Source organism: Athene cunicularia (assembly GCF_003259725.1).
Source record: "Athene cunicularia isolate RWA chromosome 20 unlocalized genomic scaffold, athCun1 chr20_part1, whole genome shotgun sequence".
NCBI classification, from domain to species: domain Eukaryota; kingdom Metazoa; phylum Chordata; class Aves; order Strigiformes; family Strigidae; genus Athene; species Athene cunicularia.
In genome coordinates, this window is record NW_020799125.1 from 13,357,952 (window position 1) to 13,372,029 (window position 14,078).

The 14,078-nt window shown below is 46.6% G+C and overlaps 1 protein-coding gene across 1 annotated transcript; it reads left to right on the forward strand.

Moving 5' to 3' along the window:
* The first annotated feature begins 749 nt into the window (after window positions 1-749).
* LOC113487660 (perilipin-3-like) lies at window positions 750-4,239 on the forward strand. The gene is made up of 7 exons (XM_026862346.1): window positions 750-827; window positions 1,551-1,746; window positions 2,457-2,539; window positions 2,779-3,034; window positions 3,242-3,441; window positions 3,565-3,693; window positions 3,796-4,239. Exons 1-7 carry the CDS (start codon window positions 756-758, stop codon window positions 4,237-4,239), a joined length of 1,380 nt encoding a protein of 459 aa, XP_026718147.1. The 5' UTR covers window positions 750-755.
* Window positions 4,240-14,078: the final 9,839 nt, after the last annotated feature.

The window sequence follows — 14,078 nt, forward strand, 5'->3', positions numbered from 1 at the left end:
GGTCCCTCCCTCCCCACTTCCCAGCCAGTACAAAAAGGCAGAGCAGGGAGGATGGAATATGGTGTGGTGTCTGGTTCTTCCTCGTGGTCATCTGCTTGCCTCTAGCAGGGCAAGAAGGTACTGTTTTGAAGTTTTCAGGTGTTAAGGCTGTAATTGTTTTATGAACTTCTGGTTCATGTTTGGCTGTTTCTTACCTGCCTTAATTATGGAGCAGGTTTAGTCTTACTTAACACAAGGTTGCTTGTGGTCCTGCCTGAAAAGTTAGAGATAGCCTGTGTTGGTTCTGGTGGGGGTATCCTAAAAGCAGTAGGGCAGCTTCTTGAGCTGTTTTTTTTTGGGTGGTTTTTTTTTGGTTTGTTTTCCTGCTATTACTATTTCCATAATTCAAGACCATCTTTGTGGGGAGGAAGGAGGTACCCAGTGCCTCTTCTAAATATATTGATAGTAAGCATTATGATCTCCTTGAGAGAAGCTCTCTTGTGTGAGGAAAGACTCTATTCTCCTCATTCCCCTGATTATCATAAATTATATGACAACTAAATACCAGGTAGCGCTGCAAGTATCACAGATCCCTTCCTTCAGTAATGGGAAGATGCCCATTTTGGGTGTCTTCCCTTAATGGGTAATAAAATATTCTTTCTTTAATGAGGTCTGAGGGAAGTGTCTCATGGGAAGAGGAGTCTCTCTGGAGACTCACTGGCTGCTTTGTCTTTGTCTCTTCCTAAAACCATGGTGCTATTTGCATTTCAGCTGCAATGGCATTGGCTATGCCTGACAAAGAGGAAGCTGCTAAGAGCTCCCTGGAGGTGAAGGAAGAGGAGCAGCAGGTAAGTGCTCCATGTGAGATGTAAGGGATGACAGCTCCTGGGGGTGGGTATGAGGAGGTGGCCCGGCTGTGGATGGGGGGAGCTAAGCCTCCACAAAGGGAGGAGTTTCCTCTGCTCAGGCTGTGCCTTGCAGCTTCTCTGTGGGTGACAGCACAGCCAAAAGAGTAGGCTTGAAGACCCTCTAAGTAACCTCCCAGGCAAAGCAAAATAGCCTGGTTGTTGTCTAGGGATGATGTTTCTCTAACTCTGTAGTCAAGATCCTGGCTTGCTATAGGCAATGTTTCTATGGAAAGGATCCCATGTTTCAGCAGCCCTGAAACCTGCTGCATTTTCTTTATTCCCCTGACTAGCAGCATGCTTCTTGCAAACTACTGTAAAGTCTGTCGATTTAAAACCAACCTGATCTTGTCTGATAAAGCTTTTCCTGTCATGTTAACTTGTTGAATAACTCTACCAAATGAACTGGATCTGGATATGGGTACAGAAGTATTGAGGTTGCCCATAAACTCAGCTGTCCCTTAGGTAGAATGGACCAGCCATAAGTGTCAATGTTCCACAGCTTGTTTCACAACTGAATTGTAGATTTTAAAGCAAGTGCCCAAGAAAGGCAAGCATTGCTCCCTCAACCAGACTAGGTGACTCGAACAGGAAGTTTTGGGGCAAAGCTGCATAGGAAGCTCAGGGTCATGTTTGCAAACTTCATGGCTTTTTAATCTCTTCTAGGATGCAGTAAATCAGGTGGCTAACCCGAGCTTGGTCAACTCTGCCTGTGACATGGTTTCTACAGCTTATGCCCTCACTAAGGAGAGCCACCCCTTCATCAGATCTGTGTGTGATGCAACAGAGAAAGGAGTGAAGAGTGTGACTGATGCCACAGCCAGCTGTGTGCAGCCAGTTCTGACTACACTGGAGCCTCATGGTAATCCCCTGTGGAAGGGCAGGTTTTCACCTGCCTGTGAGGGACTCTGGCTCCTTCTAGCTCTGGAAAGAGTTAAAGGGTTAAAACTGAGTCCCAGTCCATGTAGTGTGATGGAGGGTTGCTCCCTGGAGGACCAGGACTTCCTTAAAACTGATCTTGGAGGGTCCAAAATATTAGGTGGCAGATGCTTATAGTCAAATTCTTACAAGTGCATTTTGTTTATAGGAAAAAGTCTCCTCTTGGAGGACTTACATCTAAACATACTGCTTGCCATGGCCCTTTAAAGAACATGACTCTGGCATCTGAGAAGAAGCTCTAAAGTCCTGGAAAGAGAGAGGGTCTACTCCTAATGACAAGTGTGACAAAATGGTCTGTGACAGGCCTGAGTTTGCTCTAAAGCCAGCGTGGGCATGCCCCTCCTGTCAGTTAATTTGTGATTGGGGAGCCTTGGGCAGAGACATGTCTAGTTAGTCAAGAGCTCAGGAAGCTGCAGGAGGGGATCCCATGTAGGTGGCTATGTCTGTACAAGTGAACAGATCTATGGAGAGACTAAGAAAAGATGCTCTGCAAATTCAGTTTACAACACCTGGCCTGGTGATGTCAATGAAGACTTTCATCTAGGCTCCCTGAGGAGAAACATGCTCAGGAAGGTAGAACTTGCAATGGAGCTGCAGGAAAAACAAGTTTTGACACTCCTTTTTTCTTTTCAGTTGCTGCAGCAAGTGAGTGTGCCTCCAAGGGCTTGGATAAACTAGGAGAGAAGCTCCCACTCCTTCAAAAGCCAGTGGAGCAGGTAAAAATCAAAGACACTGCTGTCCCTGGCTAAGAAGGGCCTGGCTCTTACAGGATGTCTGACCCTGGGAGTGAAGTAGACTCTTATATGAGGAACAAACTGCCACTAGGTGCACAGTGCAAGCTCCTAAAGAAGTAAATACTTAGCAGACACTGTGCTAATTGTCCTCTTAGTGCAATTCAGAATCGTAGTGTACTACATGACCCAATCATTTATCTGAGATGTCTCCTCTTCCACAGGTTCTCTCTGACACGAAAGAGCTGGTATCATCTGGACTGGCTGATGCAAAGGACGCTGTGAGCAGCAAAGTGATGGCAGTGATAGATGTAACTAAGGAGACTCTTGAGAGCAGCGTGGTGGCTGCCAGATCTGCAGTGACTAGTAGCGTGGGGATGGTTATGGACTCCAGAGCGGGCCAGGTGGCTGCAAGTGGAGCAGAAGCTGTGCTGGGGAGAACAGAAGACAACTCTCTTCCTATTGGAAATAAGGAACTAGGTAAGGAAATACTATATGTGGCTAGTTGTCACATGTCAAAGTGGGGATGGTCGGTCCCATTTCTCAGCCCACTGCTCTGGAATGGGGCTAATGGGAAGTGCATGCTGGAGGCTACCTGGCCCCTAGTCCAAGATCTCCTGATACTTGTTTACTCTGTGTGATCAGCACCTCTGGTCAGCCACTTACAAATACTGTCTCTTTCCTCAGCCGAACTGGCAGCCACTGAGGAGCGTGCAGACATAATGTCTGTGAAGCAACAGCAGGAGCAGAGGAGATACTTTGTGCGGTTGGGGTCTCTCTCTGATGAACTCCGCCTGTTTGCCTACCTGCAGTCAGTGGACAAAATGAAGCAGGTCTGGCAGGGCATGAAGGAGACACTTGTGCAGCTTCACTGCATCATTGAACTGGTAGGTAGAGCCCAGTCTCCTGGAAGGAGGGGACCAAATTGTTGACTTTTTGGCTTCATTGCTATGATAGAACTGTGGTGTTCAGCATATCTGTTTTGACACTCTGATCTTCCACTACCACAGATTGAAGTGTTTAAGCAAGGATTTAATCAAAAGCTTCAGGAGGGGCAGGAGAAACTACACCAGATGTGGCTGGACTGGAGTGGGAAGTTTTCCAAAGAGAGTGGAGATGAAAGTTGTGCAGAGCTAGAGGTACCTCCCTGGGGAGGGAAGAAAAGGGCTCTGGGCACCCCCTTGATTTTTAAATGTTAAGTAACTCGCTCCTCTGGTCTTCTCTTTCCTGTCTCCTCCCAGGGGATGGAGCCTCTGGCCCTGCTCATGGCATGCAGTATCACACAGCAGCTGCAAATCACCTGCTGTAAAATAGTGTCTGCAGTCCAAGGCCTTCCCTCAAGCCTTCAGGATAAGGTGAAACAATCTCTTAATATCATGGAGGAACTCCATAACTCTTTCTCAGTGGCAAATTCCTTCCAGGACTTGTCCAGCAGTGTCGTGACCCAGAGCCAGAGCAAGCTGGCTGTGATCCAGGAGTACATGGAGGAGCTGCTGGACTACCTGAAGAACAACACACCTCTGTCCTGGCTGGTGGGACCTTTCTCCCCCAGGGAGGAGGAGGAAACATCACAGGAGGGTGAACCCTCACAGAAGGAGGCGGAGACAGCAGAGGCAGGGCATCATGAAGCCTCCAGCACCTCATGTAAGGGGGATAAGGCCACGAGCACAAGCCTGATGGCGTGACTCAGAGCTTGGTCTTGGCTTCATGTAACTCCACGCACCACCTGAGGGTGGAGCTGTCACATCTTGGATGATTTTTGGGTACTGGTGAATCCTTAGGAGCTTCTAAGAAAGGTGGTGGAAGCAGCAGGGCCACTGTCAAGTGCTTGTAGCTGCCCTTAGGCATGATGGGTGAGTTCTGGGCCAGAAGAACAGAGCTGAAGCTCTGCGGTGCTCCTACCTGCCGAGCAAGCTGTTTATGGGGTGTCCTTCACTGGTGGATCCAGGCACAGCCTGGATTCAGTACAATGATTGCTGTTGGTCTTAAACTCTCAGCTAGTACACAGTGTAAAGAATTGTCTTCCTAAAAGCTGCTTGTATGAGGTCATAACTCCTTAAAATAAAATTACTTCATGCAAAACCAGTGTCTCTAGTATCTCTTGGATAAAGATGCCAAGAGTGAGTATTGCTCAGTGGATGTCAACTGTATTTTTTCAGTCTAGTCCTTGGTGCTCACAGTGCAGCCAGGAATGCAGGAGCAGGTGAGCAGTCACTGGTACAGTAAGGATTACAGCTGCTAAACCCTGCTGCTGTCCTACAAAGTATGGAGTCGTAATTCCTCTTCCCTTCCAAGCCTGGAGGCAGGCATGTACTTTCCTGGCACTTTATCATGCTTGGAGATGTGAGGAGCTGTCAGGATCCTGGCATCTGGTGTCATTAGTCCTCCTAGGGCTAATTCTCCTCCTGTAGCTGTCTGCTGATATCACAAGTCTGTGAAGACTTTGGCCTGTGATGGGATAGCGGGCTGCAGGAGCGTCTGCCTGGGGGAGATGTGGACTCACTGATGGAGAGTCATTAGGGTGTAGGTGGTGGATGCTGTCAGCACTGACCTCTCCTGACCAGGTGTTTCAGTTAAGCGAAGAGCTCTTCAGTTGCCATGTCTGACTCCCCTGAAGAGGCTGAACAGCCCAGTGCTTTCAAATTTGCCAGACAGTGATGTAGCTAAGGTAGACAGACCAAATTCCTATTGAACTTCCAAAAGAACAGCTCTGCCCCTTGTTTCTCGTCCTTTGTTCTTCAAGGAAGGAAGTGGAATCTGCTCCCAGTGTGAGTACTACTTCTTCTGGACTTATTTTTAAAAATTTAAGAGATGGCTTAATTGTTGTTTCACAGAGGTCAGAAAGAGGGACTGGGGAGGGTGGGTTTTTTTTTGGAGGAGAGCAAATACAGAATTGAAGAGGTAGAATTTCCTCCTCCCTTAAATAGAAGTGACTACTGTTCCAGCAACACTCCCCATCCTACCTCACTCTGTGTAGTGGCTTTGTGTTGCACTGTGGCAGGGCTGTGTGGTCCTTGGGTTTTGGCATCAGTTATTCTATTGATGCAACATAACCCCTTGATGTAGTAAAGATTCAGGTCCAACTTCACTGAGCTCTGCATGTCAGAGGCTGTTGGACAACTATCCAACCTGTGTTCCTAATGTAGCAACTAGTTTGTGTTGAAGGCAAAATAATAAGGCAATCTAAGTTGCCAGGTCAAGCTGTTGAGATCTGAGGGGTTGCTGGAGTCTTATCTCCACTGTGTGCTCTCATTACTGCTGAGTGATTTCTCCCTGGAAAAGAGCTCAGAGGCAGATCCAATCTGCCTAATGTAAATATTTACAGCTGAACTTGTAGGGTGGGAAGTGGGGCACTAACTGTAAGCAGCATTGGAGCTAGTTCTGCTTCTTGGTGGGAAATATACTATATGTTGTCTTCTCACTAGCAAAGCTGTACCTTGTTACCTATAAGTGCCTGGATCCTGTTTTTCAACTTGCCTGGTTAAAAGTGCTTTATAAGAAATAGATAGGCATTCCTGTACTTGATATTGATTTGTCAATGCAGCACATCTGATCTATATTAATATAGTGCTTAGCCTAGCAAATTACGCTGCTTCTGCTTATGGATCACTGGGGCATAGTCTTGCTGGCTGATTAAATCTATTTCCTGCAAACACTATTGGCTGCTCTTGCCTTGGGAGCCCCATGCACAGCTCATGGGACCCTCTGTAGTGTAGCTGGGAACTTAAATGTTCCATGTGGCTGCACTCTCCCTGGTTGCTCTGCTGGAGCTGGTGCAGGACAGCCTGGCACCTGTAAGGCTTTTGTGAGTCCTCTGCTGCTACAGTCCCCATGGCCAGGCTAAAATGGCCTTCTCATAGCAGCTCCTAAAGTTCCACTTGAGAAGAAGAGGCTGAGTAGAAGCATCTGCATGTGCTTTGCCTCTTGTTTAACCTCCAAAGATTCAGGGAACCATGGTGATGTGTTACACCAAGCAAGAAGGGGCAAAGCTCTGACCAAGACTAGCCACAGGTAGGAATAGTTTCACTTTCTTTTTATTTGCTCTTCTGGTCTCCATCTATGCTGCAGAGACAGCAGGGGGATAAAGTTGGAATGAAACTGGGAATGACCAAACAGGCTGAATTTCTGAAATGTTTAAGATGGAAACTCATCTGAGCTCTGGGAAAGTATCCAGATTGTTCTCCATCTTATCCAAGTTTGTCTGACTATCCACACTTACTCTTGAGTCACTTTGGATAGAAATAAGAAATGTGTTGGTAATGTGACAACCCTAGACAAACACCTCAGCAGGGAAGACAAGCTTTGAGGTATCTCTTCTGGCTTTTAGTAGCCCTTGGGAGTGATGTAGTGTTCCTTGATTCTGATAATTATAGCCCAAGTGATTATATCTTACCCTCCCCTACTGCTGTTCCTCCCTGCTTATGCTGTGTTCACATGTGATAACTCAGTTATAGGCTGATTTGAATTTTAAATGCAATCACAGGGACACTTGCTTCTTGTTTCCTTCTTGGTAGATGCCCCTATCTCCCTCTGCCAGTTTGCTTAACATTTCAATTATTTAATTCTCATGTTCATGTACTTCTGCCTTTATTCAGTCTCTGCTGTTCATTGTTCAAATGTCTCACTTCTAGATCAGGGCATGTGCTGGCATTGGGTGAAGGCTACCTTAAGCATCACTCTAAAAGGCTGCAGTATTTCACTAGTTGAGTTAGGAGGCATTGGCCAGCATGTAACTATGACCTCTGACTGGCAAGGGTAACTGATTAAGGAGGGTTTCCCAAGCAGCTTTGCCTTGAAGGCAATAAATGGGGAAACAGAAATTCTCAGCAGGTGCTTGCAAGGAGCTTAATTTCCTTTCTTTACTACCATGTTTCTTGACACATTTGGACGTTTTAATCTCTTCTGCAAAAGCTACACTATTGCCTGATGTAAAATAACACTATGTTTAAAAAAGGGGCTGCTGGGGTAGCTGGGCTCCTACTCAGGCGTGACCTGTCTGGGTTACAATTTGTGTATCATGTTAAGTCCCTGTGGTTTGGGAGTTTCAAGACCTTCAGAGTTGATGAGAATTAATTTGCGAAGAAAATGAGATGGAGTTGCTGCCTTCCATGCCAGAAGATGGAGATGTTGTGACTGGCCAGTGTGGGAGCAAAAATGAGATTGTGGAATTGAGACAAGTGGGGGTTTAGGAGCCCATGAGAATATATGCTTGTTTGCTGGAAAAGGACAGAGGTGATTTTAGTAGCAGCATTTTTCAGTGACCTGTGCTCCTACACCAGTGCTTTTCCAGCTAAAATATTTTCTGGTGTCAGCATTCAACTCTTCCTTCTTTCAGAGGCTCCTGCCAGGAGCCTCTTCTGGCAGGTCCTGGCAAGGCTTTGAGCTGGACAGCTTTCCTTCCCTCTGTACCCTCCGGATGGCAGGGGAGGGAAGGGGGTCAATAAATCTGCTTCAAATTGCCTTACAAACCAAGCGTGAACTTGTGACAATTCCAATATGGTCTCTGCATGGCTTGTTAAAACCCCTGATGCCTCCAGGAGTGACAGGCATCTGACCTGATCGATAGCTCAGCTGCCCTTTACTGCTGCAAACAAGGCAAAGTACCTTCTGTGAATATAGAGCACTGCCAGCAAATAATTACCCTTGTTGTGGTGCTTTCTGGTAATGAAAATCCATTTGCAGAAGCAGTTAGCTTGCAGTATTGACTTCCCGGTCTCCCTCTGATTCTCATATTTATTTAGATTCTGCAATGGCTTGAGCTTCTCCAGCGGTGAATTTGAAGGGGAGGTGATCCGGAGGATAATTAAGAAGCTGAATGCTGACATGGTTGGATTTTATGCCATCCTCAGTACTGATACTTTCTTTTTGTCTCTTTGTGTTAAGCTTGCTTCATGAACTGAGTGCAGGAGACAGGCTGGCACAGGCAGATTCCTGCCCATTTCTCCCCATGTGCCCCTCCTACATGTCCTGGAGGGGATGGTGGCACAGGAGCTGTTAGAGGTGATTATCGGAGAGAGCTAAGTGAGGGCAAGGAAGGCATGGGTCTAGAGGAGTTAGAGGCTAGGGAGAGGTGGAATGGGAGTGAGAGCTGGAGGAGGAGAAGACACCAGGAGGGCTGGGGACAACTAGAGAGCAGGTGAGAGGATGATTGGAAAAAACAATGGATTAGGATTAAAGGTGAGAGTTCAGTGAGTATGGGGGAGGAGGGATAACCTGATTATCTGAAAGATTAGAGCAGAAAAACAGGAGAGTGTTGTACAGAGAGGAGCTGACTTGGGGCAGGGCTTGGGCAAGGTGGACAAAACTGGAAGACAGGAAAGGAACCAGATAGCAGGGAGCTAGAGGCTTCCTTTTTTTTTTTTTTTTTTTTTTTTAAAAGGACTTTCTGTGAGTGTACCTTATCAAGTTGTCTTGTTGGATGTTTCTGTACAAGGCAAAATAATATCTTTGCCCTTTGGCAAGTAAATGTTGGAGCAAAGCATGTGTCTTTGCAGGAGGGACACCTGAAAGCAGGGTGCAGAGAGCTGAGGATGAGTCTCTTTAACCAAGTAGTAAGTGATAGGACAAGGGGTAATGAGCTCAAACTGCACCAGGGAAGGTTTAGACTAAATATTAGGAAGCCTTTCTTTGCAGACGGGGTTATTGGAATGGGCTGCCCAGGGAGGTGGTGGAGTCCCCATCCCTGGAGGGGTTGAAGAGTAGGGTCGACATAGCACTGAGGGATCTGGTGAAGTTGGGAACTGTCAATGTTAGGTTAATGGTTGGACTGGATGATCTTCAAGGTCTTTTCCAACCTAGATGACTGAGATGTATGCTGCATGTAACATAGACCATTCTGCAGAGTGGTATCATCACATCACTTGGTTTTGCAGGAGCTGTTATTCCCTAACAAAGACATCCTGAGCTTACCCATTTGAGGAAACCCCAACTACTCGCATCTTACAGTGGCCCTTCCCCTAGCAGAGAAATCAAATATTTTGGTTTTGTGCATGAGGTCCTCACTAAAACACTTCTCTGCCTGAATGAGTTGATTCTGGAGGAACATCTGGCTGGCATGTTCAGAGGCACCTCTTGCCTGCAGGGTGGCATTGCTGCCTCCCCTCCCTGCTCCACCTCTCTGCTGGGATGGTTATTGCAGCTGTAAGCTGAAGGTTACTTTAAATGTCATCTTCATTTAGCTGCCTTGATGGGGTAATTATAGCTGAAAATAAGGTTTATGAAACAAATTACAAACCAAATGCAATGTTTACCCTGTAAGAAACTGATTGGAAACACCTGCAATTTTGTGGAATGAAGAAAAGCAATTTTAGGGTTTTGAAATATTTTTGCTTGTAATGTCTCCTGTTGCATGTGTCTTGCTCTGCTCCCTCCCACTGATCCTCAGCAGCTTGAGATGTGACACAGTCTGTGTGATGTTATGGCTGTCTGTTCCCCACTGGTGTGCCCTGGTCTGGATCATGACACCAAACATGAAATAAAATGAACCATTTGATTGACACATCAAGGCTGAACCATGACACCAAGGAAGGCAAATAAGTCACAGCTGCAGACAGCATGAAGGCTTTCATATGTCACTAATGGTTAGCCACAGGAGGAGTGGTTGCAAATCAGGAAAGGATCAGATCTTAGGTGATCCTGAGCATTTCTGAGCTCTCTTGGTTGCCAACACTCCCTAGTCATCCTCCAGGGATGGTTCAGTGTGGTGCTGTGTTAAGAAGCAGAGGATCCCTTAGGCTTTGTCTGTGGCAGAGTATTTCAAGCAGTACAACCTGATGAGCACAGGTGAAAACAGTAAAATGCACATGTATGGATAGAGTGGTTCCTGGGTGATAGGCAGGGGCAGCGTGAGAAAGCGAACAGGCTTGTGTTCAGTGGATGAACTGGAACTTGATTAGCTTCTCTGTGGAAATGGGAGGACAAGAAGATGTTCAAGAGCTGAGGGGCTGCAGATTCATGTTCCCTGTACACATATCCTCATGTATGTGTTCCTTGCACTTTGCTGGGGTAGGGTTGTGCCTCCACTATGGACTGCACTGACTGATAAGTGACAAAAAACTCCCTTTCTGCACTGCACAGCTGTATCAGCATAAAAGCCATCCTGGAGCAGATGTGAGCCTTATCTTGTGATTACTCAGTACTGCCTGTCTGCTCCAGGCCCAGGCTGTAGAAGTTGGGCAGAATCACGGAATTGTCTAGGTTGGAAAAAGACCTTAAAGATCACCTGGTCCAACCATTAACCTCACACTGACAGCTCCCAACTATACCACATCCCTCAGCACTGGGTCAACTCTTCAACCCCTCCAGGGATAGGGACTCCACCGCCTCCCTGGGCAGCCCATTCCAATGCCCAACAGCCCCTTCTGTGAAGAAATGCTTCCTAATATCCAGTCTAAACCTTCCCTGGTGCAGTCTGAGGTCATTACCCCTTGTCCTATCAAGAAGCAAGGGGCCTTATTTTTGTATGATTTGTAGTATAAGCCTGGAATCAAGAATAAGTAAAGGGGTCCATTAAAAAAAAGCAGACTTCCAAAGTAGTCTTTGACCTTCGTGTTTCCCATTTTACTTTCTTCAAATTCCTGTGTGAGGCTAAACAAATTTCTGAATTGTGAAGCTTGGGATTTCAGGGGCTTTCCTTGTTCTGACTCTGAGTTAGAGTCACAACTGGTGAATCTTTACCACAGGTAAGAAAACTTGGTACTCTTCTGCATCTCATTTTAAAACTGTAGAATGAAACAACACAAAAAGAGAGAGCCCCGTCCAGGTAACATGTATTGCTTTCAAGTCTGGTGCTTCTGCAGATCCTGGCTCAGAGTTTTCCAACCTTCCTGTTGTCAATATTGCTGTGAAGAGTTTGGCTCTAAAGAGAGAATGCAGCAAACCCTATGGAATAAAGGAAGTAAAGGACAGAGGCTCCAAGAGTGTGGTTTCATTCCCCTGTGGTTGAGTTGGCTCTTCCCGTTTTCTCCCAAGCATCCCATTCACCCATAGCATCTCTGAAAAAAAAAAAAAAAAAAAATCAGAGCAGAGGAAGCAAATTCCAAGGTATGACTTATGGGGGGTCTTTTGTCTTTTCCAGACTGCAAAATCATCATGCTTTTTTGACTGTCTGTGAGAGATTGCTACTGGGAAATGCCCACTCTTTGGCCAGCTCCTGAACATTAAACCACCAATTTTGAGGAAAAAATAAATCCATGAAACTTACTTGTAAGTGATCAACTACTGCTCTTTTTGGAAGTTACCATTAGTAATTGTTTTGTCCTTTGAAGTGAACCCTTAGATTTGCATCCTAAAATGCTGGAGCTGAGCAGCCTTTGCTCCTGTGTGCCAGACCCTGCAGAGCACGCAGCCCCGGCTGCAGGGGTACGTTAGCCCCATCACACAATCTCTGGTACAAAGCACTGATTATTTAACCCTATTGCTTGTTCTAAACTTTGCCTGGTTGTCAGTGTTGTATTTAAGCCAGGTTGTTTTTATATAAAAGTGAGAGTCTTGAAGGTTTAGATGCTTTTAGGTAGGAACTGGTTCATTTCTGTAATGGCATCTCTTCTCGTGTGCTTCCCCAAAGCTTCAGCAAAGCACAGCCCCGCGTCAGTGCTGGCACCCCTGTGGAGTTTGAGTGCTGCCTGCAGATAACAGACACTAAATTTGGAAACCTGATGGCTGAAACTTCTCTAATACTTCTTGTGAGCACTCTGCTCCCCTTTGAAATTCTTTGTTTCACTGCCTTTGGGGGAATGGCTGGGCTTTGAAGACTCAGTTGCAGTTATTAACATCAGAAGGTAGAGAGCAATAAAGGAAATGCTGTGCCAAATTTCTGCAGGAAAAGGAGCCAAAAAACCCAGAACAAAATGCACGCACTTCAAGTGCTGCAGCAACATCTCTGCTGCTGGTAGGAGTTGGCTGGATCAGCTCTGCCTCCTGTGAGGTGGGCTGGGGCACCCAGCAGGTACAAGCCAAGGTGCAGCTCAGTGGAGTCCCCACACACAGAGCCTGTAAGCAGGGATGTTGCCTCCAGCTGCACTTTCTTACCTTCACAGCTACTGCTGGCCGGTGGAGTGGGTGGGTCAGGGACACAGGGCACTGGCAAAGTCACCAGACTAGGGTTCTGCCCATCAGTTAGCTTTGTTTTGCCTTGCATGTTGTGTCCTTTTTTCTCTAGGGTTGGGACCCTGGCAGCTAGGCTTTCTAGCTGTGCACCAGCAAAAAGCCTGTGGTACTGACCGATGACCCCACACAAATGGCTTGCAGCCCAAAGACGTCACAGTCTATACAACTGTCGTTGCAGTTTTGTTCTATATGAAATTTCTGCCTTTGGACCCCGTCTCTGCCTGCTTGATGCTTTCCTTAATTAGATCTATTTCCCTTTTCTAATGCACGTGCCCTGGGACAGAGATCAGAGTGTTGAAGGGAAGCCGTGTTGTTTCAGGCAGCTCCAAGATCCAGCTGCAGTTATCTGTTGCATCCTTGGGCTGGAGTCCCAGCAGGGCATTGTGGATCTCTGGATGTGCCTCTTGAATCAGAGCAATTCAAAAAGCCAGTTACTACCACAGGTGGATGATCCTATTGTGCTTTTCCTAAGAAAAGGGATATAAGGGCTGATAACTCAGCTAAACTATTCCCATCTCCCTTTTTGTACATGCTGGATTTTGAACGGGCTGCCCCTCTTATTGCTGACACACCAACAACTGCAAGGGTTGTAAGGTCTTGCTGCAAAGCCTAATAGCACTTGTAACCTAAACAGTGAGAGCTCAGCAACAGCCCTCTATCCCTCCTAGGGAGGAGCATGGTTGCTGCCTTTGGCAGAGCCCACAACTCTTTCACCTGGTGCAAACACTGATTTTGGAGCTGCAGCTCCAGGGGACCCTGAAGCAAATAGTTTGATTTTTTATTATTATTATTTTAAAAATGTCTTTTTCTTTCCCATTCATCCATAAATAGGCCCAGAGAAAACCTGCTGTTGGGCAATCTATCATGCAGTGTTTGAACACAGCAGGATCAGCACCTGAAATGACATTCTCCTGTGGGACTGGCAAGGGTTTGAAGGATGAGTGATACATAACAACCGTAAGTTTACTGGAGGGTCTCCAGCACAGGTGGTTAGGACAAGGAGTTGAAGCCCTGAGTAGAGTCAAGTAAATATGAATTTGGAGGGAGAGGGCAGGACCCAGCAGGTGATTTCTACACTTCACAACTTGGGTGTCCGGGCTTACACAGGTCCCTGCTGCTACTATCATGTGCAGAAGATGTGTCCCTTGTGCCAGGCAAAGTGGTGGCAGAGGAAGCCTTGCAGGATCAGGGGATGGCTTCCCCTCTCTGATCCTTGCAGCAAGCCAGCCTCAGCCCTTCTCATCCCATTTGTCCACCTTACAAGAGTTGGTCTTTTCCTCGAGGAGGAGACTTGATGGTCGGCTTTGTGGAGTAGAAAGGGTCAGTGAGGGTCCTGGGAGAGAAGGAAGATTTCTGTGATGGGTGGAGGGGGACACACTCATCAGGATGCACTGGATTTACCAATAGCTTGCCTATG

Excerpts from the sequence above, each read along its gene's own strand:
- LOC113487660 (XM_026862346.1), top strand. The coding sequence starts at position 756 with ATGGCATTGGCTATGCCTGACAAAGAGGAAGCTGCTAAGAGCTCCCTG. Across the intron at positions 828-1,550 it reads TGAAGGAAGAGGAGCAGCAG|GATGCAGTAAATCAGGTGGC; the intron begins GTAAGTGCTCCA and ends AATCTCTTCTAG. Across the intron at positions 2,540-2,778 it reads TTCAAAAGCCAGTGGAGCAG|GTTCTCTCTGACACGAAAGA; the intron begins GTAAAAATCAAA and ends CCTCTTCCACAG.